The sequence below is a fragment of the Rhinolophus ferrumequinum genome, chromosome 16 (genome assembly GCF_004115265.2).
Source record: "Rhinolophus ferrumequinum isolate MPI-CBG mRhiFer1 chromosome 16, mRhiFer1_v1.p, whole genome shotgun sequence".
NCBI classification, from domain to species: Eukaryota; Metazoa; Chordata; class Mammalia; order Chiroptera; family Rhinolophidae; genus Rhinolophus; species Rhinolophus ferrumequinum.
The window spans coordinates 29,538,903-29,549,397 of record NC_046299.1 but is presented as its reverse complement, the minus strand read 5'-3'; the positions used below and the strand labels follow the sequence as shown (position 1 = coordinate 29,549,397).

General features: G+C 38.9%; 1 protein-coding gene across 2 annotated transcripts in view; it reads left to right on the top strand.

Annotated features, from left to right (window-relative positions):
• Window positions 1-226: 226 nt before the first annotated feature.
• Window positions 227-10,495, top strand: part of EXOC6 (exocyst complex component 6) — a 172,856-nt gene continuing 162,587 nt past the window's right edge. The window contains exon 1 of one of the 2 annotated variants that reach the window (XM_033130775.1): window positions 227-404. In XM_033130775.1, coding sequence (XP_032986666.1) covers window positions 283-404 — 122 coding nt within the window. In that variant the 5' untranslated portion in view covers window positions 227-282. The remainder of the gene's footprint in view (window positions 405-10,495) is intronic. The other variant, XM_033130777.1, reaches the window with a different exon arrangement.

Here is a 10,495-nt window from a genome sequence, read left to right as displayed (position 1 = left end):
ACAGGGTAGTTACTATCTTTGAGAAACAAGTAAATAAATATAGCAGGCATCAGGCAGGAACTTTCTGAACTGTGTCAAGGTTAATAATAAGTAAAATGTTATAAGTAGAGAAAGGACAGCAACAGCTGTGCAACATTCTTGGAAGCAAGGATTTTGATAGCATGAAGTCAGACAGTGAGCTCAGTTTTGCTGCTACTCTGGGTGAACAGAGAACCCTTATCATAATTACAAAGAAAACTACATTTCTTTTATAAATTACAACTGTTTTGCACTCAAAATCTGATGTCTGCAGCTGGAAAATCAGGGGCATATGGAACAATGTTGGAAGAAGACCCAGATCAAACCTATGAGAATGTCCTGGCTGAGATTCAGTCTTTCGAGCTGCCCCTTGAAGCTACTTTAAGGTAGGACTCCTTTATAATTTTATTATTTCTTTTTAAGTGCTGGTAAGGTAGCACTTCTTTTTATACTTATCTCTATAACAGAATAAAAAATAGTTTTGAGAAATAGCTACAATTCTGTATACACCTAATCTCAAAGTTTTCTTATCCTTAGAGAGATTACAATTAATAAATAATCCACTTTTTTGGCATTATATTTGTTTCTGGATTCATGACCACAAAGTGAAAAAAATAGAAATGACTTTCAAGTGACCAAAAAGGGCCTCATGCCGTCTCCAAATAGATATTCCATTTCATTTATAGGAAATTTCAATTGTTTTCTCTAAAATGGTGCTTAGTAGAAAACATGGAGAACAATTAGACATTTCAATAAAACCAATTTGTATTTGGGTGGATATGAATTGTAGAAAAAAATGTGGACCGTTTATTTGTATCGTTGCTGCCCTCTCAAGTATCTGGTGACTTCTCAGATATATATATTTTAAATTTCTACATAAGACTTAAAAATAGCTTTTTTGTTAGTATGGGGATTAACGTGCACAGTTCCAGAATAGGATTAACATGAAAGACAGTGTTTCTCTGTGTTAAAAGGGCAGCTTTTAACATTTAACTCTTTCTGACTGTCTGCCTGTATCTGACACCTATCAGTGTGGGAACAGGATGGCAATCAACTGAATGTGATAGTGACAGTCAATAAATATTTGTTGACTAATATTTGTAGATTAAGAGAAAAGGTTTTTTTTGTTGTTTTTTTCCCCCGTGTTGTCTCTCCTTTCTCAGAAAGGTCCCAGGGCCAAGTGCTTTGAAATAGACTACTGTTTAAATCTGAATAAATTTCTCCCAAGTATTTAAATTTGGTTTTGCATTAAGTATATTCTGAATCTCTTCCAAAGGCCTAGGGTAGTGTTGCAGGCATGGGAAACTATTGATATTTCTTGGTTTGATTCTTGGATTATCAATACGTAGGCAGTTGCAAAATACAACTTCATTATAACTGTTTCTTATATCTTCATTTTATCTGAGCATCATGCAAAGAGGGGCAAGTAATTTTTACCCTGTTCAATGGGTGGAACAAACCAGCTTTTTACTAATGGGAAACTCAGTAATTTTTTTCACATGGAACATATTTTATACGGTACCAGAACCTTGTAGAACTTGTGCATTTGCCTGGTAAGTAGGTCAGAAGTCTAAAGGGAAACGAGAAGGTGGTGAAAGGAGCCTAGATGTATGTCAATTACTATGGCTCTGTGGTCATCGCTACTTCAGAGCCCTCAGCCTCAACCCCTGACTCTCTCCATCTCTCCCCTCGTCTTACAATGCTGGCCAATATCTACAATCTTCATTTATCCTTGGAACTACCAGCTAATCTTGCTCTGGAATTAGACCTGACATCCTGCTTTGGTTCTTGGATCTGTTCTACCCTTTGTACTTAGGGCAAATACCCCAACCTTGTACCCAGTCTTCCTAAAGAAAAAAAAATCAGTTTAGATCTGGTGGTCACAGCATCACCCTCAAGAGTGGAGACTGCACAGATGTTTTCCCCAGGTGCTGTCCTGTCACCACCACCAGTGGATCAGTAATGCCTACTGTTAGCTTCGTATTCGGATTATTAAATGAAGGGTGAGAGCACATTCCAAAGGCTACTGTTAAAACACCCCAATGTTACTTTGGAGGATAGACAAAAAGCTCTTAACAAGGCTTTATCTGGGATAATATTAACCAAAATTAGTTTTCCTAAACTGTTGCTAAAATCATGATTAAATGAAGACTTCTGAGGCTGGCATTCGAGGCCTTTCTGTACATACCTATGCATGTTATCAATATTCCAATGTCAACCCTTCTGTTCTGTTGCTCTTATGGAAAACATTAGCCATGTGACCAAGTATGAGGATTGGAAAATAAAGACAGGACTTCCATTTTGGCCAATCTGGAGTGTTTGCTATTTGACAACATGCTCTGATATTTTCTCCCTCCTGGTGCTCATGGTTCCCTTTCTTTATTATTCTTCATTCTTAACCTCTGCCTGCCAAAATCTAGCCTACCTTGTAAGGCACAGCTCAAGAACTCTTTCTTCTATGAAACCTCTCCTGATTCCCCAACCAGATGTGAATGTTCCATCCTTTGAAGCTCCAAAGAACCCGGGACACTTATTCTGACTCTCATGTGTGTGTGTGTGTGTGGGTGTGTGCGCGCGCGCTTTGTTATAACCATTTTCAGGCTACAGATTCCTGAGGGCAGAACCTGTGTCTTACTTATATCTCTGTATCCTCTGCAGAAACTTCCACTATGCCTGCCACATAGTAGCTAGATAAACATTTGTTAAACTAATTTGTATGCGTTTCTGAGCTAATGGTGACTTTGTGAGGCAAAAGAAAGAAAGCAGTCAAAGAGAATGTCATCATTCAGGGAAGAAGAGCAAAAGGTGAAATGTTTAAATAGCTACAAGCTCTAAAGGCAGAGAATGTGGAGAAGGGGTTTGGCTGGAGGGAGTTTGGCCATAGGGCTGCCAAGTCTCTGTCGTGGAATGGACAGTGAGGAAAGGGTTAGGACACTGAGAGGATGGAGCTGGGAATACAGGAGAGAAACACTATCAGGAAAAGCCCTTGAAACTGAGGTGGAGGGAACATCCAAGAGTTCTCCTGTTTGTTTTTCCCTGTCACAGAAGGAAGGCATTACTTCACCAAACATTTTCTGTTGTAAAATTCCAAACTCTGTTAGCTCTCTCTCCCTGCCTGCCTTGTTTTTCAGGTACAGAATCTGAGGTACCTTGCTTAATTAAGGTCAACGTTCAGATCAGGGCCAGGTGGGTTTGCTTCTGCTTCTCTAATAAGGGAAGTTCTGAGAACTCAGTGACTCATGGTTTCTACCAATGTCATTTAAGGATGGCTCAGATGTCCTTCTTTCACAGAATGCAAACCTTCCTTGTATACTCACCCACATAAATCATCTGGAAGAATGGGTCTTCTCCATCTGAGGAGTCATGAGGGGGTGGCTGAGTCTGGGAGTCATGCTGTTTGGTGATTGTCAATGGCCCACAGTCTCTCTCACCCAGCCCAGGCTCATTCCCCCTACCTCTTGACTTCATACCTGGCTGCTCCCAGAGTAAGCTTCTCTCAGATGGCCAGCCTGTCTCCTGCCTGACTTCCCCAGGCTCTTGGGTCAGCTTTTTCGTTTTGGTAGAAAAGTGAAGAATCAGATGATGCTGAAGTCCTGTGTTTGTTTTCATTCTCTGTGTGAAATGGGCCTACTGCCCATAATGTTATGCTTAAATGAGAGAGTTTTAGGGGAGAGTGAGGCGCTATGCTTTTTCCATGGTTTGTTTGTGTTGTCAATGAAATACCCATTAAAGACATCTCAGGCGGTTATAGCAATTGCATTGGGGAATAATATTCCAGAGTGGACAGTGGAATGTGATGATAGCCATGGTGACTGAATTTAAGAGAAAAGGGAGAAATTAGAGAAAGGACTACTGGGAGTGCCTGCGTTGTCCTAGCATAACTGCTTTGGGCTTTCAAAATCGTCTGGCTGTCAGATGGTAGGCTGAAACTCACCAGCAGCTGGGAGTCTGGAATTAATTTTGTTGCCCTAATCCTTTTGCCTTGGGCATCACTGTTTTCATCATGTTACCACCATATGCTGATTTCCATTGGATTTTCTTATTCTCTTTTGATTTCTTCTTTATTTTTTTTTAACTAGGGAATAGTGGGGAACAGTGTGTTTCTCCAGGACCCATCAGCTCCACATTGTTGTCCTTCAATCTAGTTGTGGAGGGTGCAGCTCAGCTCCGAGTCCAGTTGCCATTTATGCGGGAATTGAACCAGAACTGAACCGGCAACCTTGTTGTTGAGAGCTCGCGCTCTAACTAATCGAGCCATTCTGCCGCCTTTTTTTAGAGTTTCCGGTTTTCGCTACAGTCCCTCCATTTGGCCAGCTCCTTGCTATCTCCTTCTTTTAAGGGGCTTTCCCCGGTAGGCTTAATGGCTATCTGTAGCCACACTAAAGGAAACTCCTAGTACCAGCCTTATTAAGCATTACCAACTTCTTTGAATAAGAATGGTCAGTAGGTCTCATCTAGCCTATCAATTCCAAAGCCATTGGTAGTGGTTGTTTGAAAGTCTTACTGAAAGTGATTCTGATAAATTAGTGATGGCAGCTATAGTATTAGAATAGGGCAGTAGTGTTCCTAACATTTACTGTATTTATACTAGAACTTTCTGCTGCCAGGCCTCACCCATTAAACCTGCCCTCCATGGATCCTGACTCCAACCTGGATGGAGCCTGGACTCATTATTCTTCTTGGGGTCCTGGAGCTGTATTGTTACGCTCTTAGAACAGGTTCTGAAATCACAGCATTCTGAACCAAACTGGGTTCAAAAGTCACAATGTGTCTTGTTGCTATAGCTGAGCCTGTGATAAGAAAATCATAGACACACTGAAGGGCACTGCAAAATGAGTGGGAGGTAGAGAAAGAAAGCTCTGCAGAGGGCTGGGAAAAATAGGAGGAAGAGGGAATTGTACAAGATGACGTACCAGAAGACATTTTTGTAATTGTTTTATGATAACATAATTGTTTTACACTTGTATTCACAGACTCTCTTGGGCTCTTTTCCAAAAGCTGACCATGAAATTTTACCAGTTTAAGAGCAAACAGGATATTGTTATTTCTTTGACTTTAATGTTTTTTAGGAATGAAGATAACTTACTTGTAGGAAACGATGGAAAACACTAAAAAAAAAAATAATAACTAACAACCTAAACTGTATACATAATCAAATTTTAGGATGACATACTAAAAAATATGACTAGTCACAGTCAGCTGTAGACTTTCTAGAATGCTCTTGCTTTTTATATCTTTAGACATGTAAGATTTCTATTAAATCATATTCCATTAACTATAGTGATTAAGATCAAAAGTCTAAGTTTCATTAGTCATTTGATTTTTGGCCTTAGTGTCTGAAACTATAAAATGGAGATTATAATAAAATTTATCTCAAATGACTAATGCATATGAAGTGCTTAGCATAATGACTGCCTAGCACATTGTAAATGCTTAATAAATATTAGCTGTTATTATGTCTAATTTACATCAGAGATATATATTCTAGTATAATTTAATACATACTTTATTGATGTAAACAAGCACTTACGACTTCTTGAAATTCTGATCAGGTAAGAAATATTGAGTAATGTAAATTTTATTTTGTTGCATAATGTGTATGGGAGAGAGGTATCCCTTCTTCAAAACCGTACTTACTACTATTACTATTACTACTACTAACCTAATACTAATAATTATATTTTATACTAATATAATATTATGACGTCATTTAATGTCTAATGAGAGTGGTATAGGGTACTGCATGTTGTGGATATAAAATGGAGTCCAGAGAAACTGTTCAGAAATAAATGTGGGCCTAACCATGACTGAGGCCTGCTATGTCTGCAGAACCTCGGGAAAGCCTGGGGTCCCTGATGAGAGTGAGCTGTGCAGTTGCCAAACTTTCACTGTACATTTAAATACAACACTAGAGAGAAGTTAAAAAACATTTTTCATGTATGGGACCCAAGTATACCAACCAGGGAGACAGTTTTGTTTATTTAGCAGTTAAGTGAAGACTCTCTATAGCCAGAAGGACATAGGTTCAAATTTTGCCTCTGTACTTACTAATACAGTCGTTGAAAGGATTACACAAATGCATTTAATGTAATGCCTCATACACAGCAAATGCTCATTCATTCATTCGGTAAACAAATATTTATGGAGCATCTGCAATATGGCAGGTAGTAGTCTAGGATGGTCTTGTTGATATAGCAAGATCAAGGCCTGGAAATTCCTGGTTCATAGGGAGCTTGTATTTTATTGAAGAGAGCTAGAAATAAACAAATTAAAAGTGGTAACAAGTGCTATGAAGAACAGCAAAACAGGATGAAGGATAGGGATGCTACCATGTTTCTCTGAAAATAAGACCTAGCCAGATAAGCAGCTTTAATGTGTCTTTTGGAGCAAAAATTAATATAAGACCCAGTATTATATTATTATATTATATTATATTATATTATATTATTTTTATATTATATAAGACCCAGTCTTATATTATAGTAAAATAAGACCGGGTCTTATATTAATTTTTGCTCCAAAAGACGCATTAGAGCTGATTGTCCGGCTAGGTCTTATTTTCGGGGAAACGCGGTGTTTTAAAGACAGTGACCAGGAAGGAAATGTTAGCTTTTATTATCATTTCATTACATTACATTAGCTACATTTCTAAATTGATTTTGCTGAGAGAATAAAAATAGGACAAGTGAGAGGAGAGAAAGGGCAAAAGGCAGTAAAGGAAAGCTAAGTGGGAAAAGAGTGAGGAATAGAGACTGCATTGAACAGGATGAAGAATTAAAACATAACTAACAATGAGGAGAAGGAAAGAAAGAGGAGAGAAAAAAGAATATAGTTGGAGTGATAAGCTGGGGTGGGAGGGAAGAGCAAGGAAAGAGGGAGAATAAACTCAGAGAAATTAATATTGCCCTAGTTGCTCAATGGACTTTAAAATGTTTAGCTTTGGGATGAATGAGCTAATGGTGCTTTCAGGACTTCGTTCTGCGGGCAAGACTAATGACATAGTTTACAGGACCCAATGCAGAATGAAAATGCAGCCCCCCTCAGTTCAAAAATTATTAAGAATTACAAGATGTGATGGCAGAGCATGAAGCGAAGTGCAACTGCATAGGTCACACACTGATAAGCCAGCCCTGTCTGAGCTTAGCGTAGAGCCTGCCACATAGCAAGCATTCAATAAAAACGGTTATTAAATGAACAGAACCCAGGGCTAATGCGCTGAGGCTAATTCTTTTTGAACTTCTCTGAGGACTGGCTCATATTTCAGAAAAACTGATTTTGTTTGGCTTCAATTTCAAATTTCCTTCTATTGTTCTCTACTGTGGGGTCCAGATGTTTATGGGACAACAGGTTCCTGGATAGGATTTTGCATCAGGAATCCTCTCAGGCCGGCCCCGGCTCTGTTGCTATTCTCTTGGACTTATAAAGTGTGGCCACTTGGGGTCACTGCACGGACAAGGCAGAGACTGGAGGAGTGCAGCTTTCAAGGCACTCCCACAGATTGGCTAAAAGGCCTCCGAAAAGGTTAGTTTATTAGAGCCAATGCATAAAGACTGCCTGCACTTTAATATTTTGATACAGTCCCACAATTATGTAATTAGGTCTCTTAAACTATTTAAGAAACATCTGAATGATGTTAGCAAAGTCTTCAGAAGATGAGCAGGAAGTCAGCTACAGGGTTTCCAGGAGTAGGGAAGGGAATCTTTTGTAAAGTTTCACCCTACCTCACGAAACATGCGTTTACAACAGTAAGCTTAATGTCAGAAGTATCTGCTTGTGGGTCCTTTATTTAAACGCTATCAACTGGACTGCAGTAAACAACACAGACAATGTCCCTGTGCCTGGAAGAGGAGACAGACTCAGTGATTTGTTTGCCACCACAATATGCGTGTGCCTCAAAGGATAAGCGCTACCTCCAAGGACAATGGAGAGGCACTTCACGGAGAAGCAAGAACTGGAAGCCTCATCAAAGTGGATCAGGAACCAAGAGTATAACCCGAAGACATGGTTTCATTTCCCTCCTCCACATCAGGAAACAAATTTCAGGCAGTTTCCACTAACTGAGCATTCAGAAAAAATGAGGTTCAGGTTCAGAGAACCCTGGTACAAAGTTAGCATATTTTTTAATGATTAAAAATCATTTATGTGTCCGGTTTTATTTTTATTTTATCAAGGGAAGCTAAATTCTGGGCTTCCTGGATTACTAATAAATGCCTGATAATCCTAGCCTACAATGCTACTGTTGATTGAGCTCTGGGCTAAACAATATACATGTATTATTTCCTTTAATCACCACACAACTTGGTGAGCTAGCAACTATTATTGTCCCTAATTCACACTTGAAGAAACTGAGGCTTAGACAATTTAAGTAACTCTTCCAAGACCCAACATCTAGTTAAAGATGAGTTGGAATTTGACCCCAAGCCATTAAATGCCAGAGCTGGGCAGCTGCATTCTACGGCTTCCTTCTGAAAGAGGGGCTTTCCCAAGACTGGTTATTAGTCTGAAGACAAGTGGCTCAAAGTATAAGTCGTTAATGACTAAGACTTTATTTACAGGTTAAATCCTTACGTTGCTGGTTAGTTTCATACTGAACACAAAATGGCTCCTGCCCTGCCAGTCTTTCTGGTATATCTTTCCCTTCCCAGGAGCCCTAAAGAGAGATCTTGGGGGAATCTCTGTAAGTCAATATCTACTGCAATATAACTCAACATGGCTATACAATCTGCCTGTATGTGCCCTAGTACCCTCCAACCTCCTCAGGCCAGACTGATGAATTCCTTTATCCCTTGAGTAAAACAACATTGGCACATTCTTGGCTGGCTTTCACTAATGGGAAAAACAGGAGCTGGTTAATAGGTCCATCTTCTCCAGCTCCCTGCTGTGTGGTCTTGGACAAGTGACTTAATCTCTGTAAGTCTGTTTCTTCAGATTAGATTGGAGATAGTAAAAGTACCCCATAGGAATTATTATTATTATTATTTTAAATATGAACTGGTTTTATTTGTCACCATGAAAAATCTGAATTTTAAACAGATTGTTGGACTGGGGACTCATATCCATTAGCTCATTCAACTTTAGCACCTGTCTCAACCCCAGTAGGTTTTCCAGAACTGCTACCTTCACCATAAAGCTCTATGAGTCTTCCCAATTCAAATTTGGGTTTCTTCAGCATTTTGATTTTCTAAAAAAGATATCATGGAGTGGATAAATAGATCGGCAAGCCTTTTCTATGTCTTTTCCAGTGCTATCTGGAATCAAGTTATTGGCTACTTCTTTCAAGTCAGTTATCTGCATCTCTCAGGTCATAATTGTCATTACCTTCTTCCAGATTTGGCAGACCTGTTGATGCTGAGCATAAGAGGTCTTCCAAATCTGATTGTTGCATTTTTTAGTAAAACCAACATAGAATAGATGAAGCAAATAATCATCGGCAGTCTTCATATCAACATGAGCTTCCATCATGGTCTGCCATTTTTTGACCATGGAGCACATTTTGTCAAAGGTAAGATCCATACCATGAAAATTAGTCAGGCAGTTTTTGCCCTGAACGTCCTCAGTAATTAGCTTTTTTAAACCCTTGACACCATCAGATGTGACTTAGGTTCCTTGAGTTCTTGTTTTCCCAATATTTCTTATATTGAACATAGTTGGTGCTTTCACATCATACCAATCTTTTTAAGAAAATGGGTCAACCACTTTCTTTTTGGCTCCTTTCTTGCTGCCTTTTGTAAGGCACTTGTTCTTGTGCTTCTCAGAGCCAAAAGCCCATAGGATTTAAATTAGATCTTAGGAAAATCAGTACTAACTTAATTACCAATTAAGTTGCTGATTACATTAGTAAAGATTAAATTAGATAATATAAAGGGCTTAGCAAATAGTGCTCAATAAATAACTATTACGGTTTTTATTTTGGCCTATTGCTAAAATTCTTCATTTTAGAGCATTGAAATATATCACTTTAGAAAAAGCTTTTTGGGGGCACATTTATGTTTTTGTTATCTCTATGCCCATAACTAAAACTTACATAATTATTTAGGGCATTTAGCTTTAGCAAAAATCTTCAAGTACTAACGAAACTGTCAGAAGTCACAAAGGGAACCAGCAAAAGCTGTTTCAGAAGGAGAAGTGGTATATGAACTTCCTCCCATCTTGACTTGAATTGCAGGGAAAATACTGCAGCTTATGTTGAGGTAATCTCTATGGGTAGATGTTGAAATAGGCCAGGAGTGAGGAGTGCCTAAGCAGATGCAATGTATTTAAGACTGAGGCCATGAGCCAATGAATGTGGGTGGTCTCTCTAGAAGCTGGAAAAGGTGAGGATCCTTAGGGTCTCTGGAAAGGTACACAGTTGTGATGACACCTGGATTTTAACTCAGTGAGACTCATGTCAGACTTCTAATCTACAGAACTGGTAAGATAATAAATTTGAGTTGTTTTAAGCTATTACGTTTGTGGTAATTTGTTATAGCAGCAACAG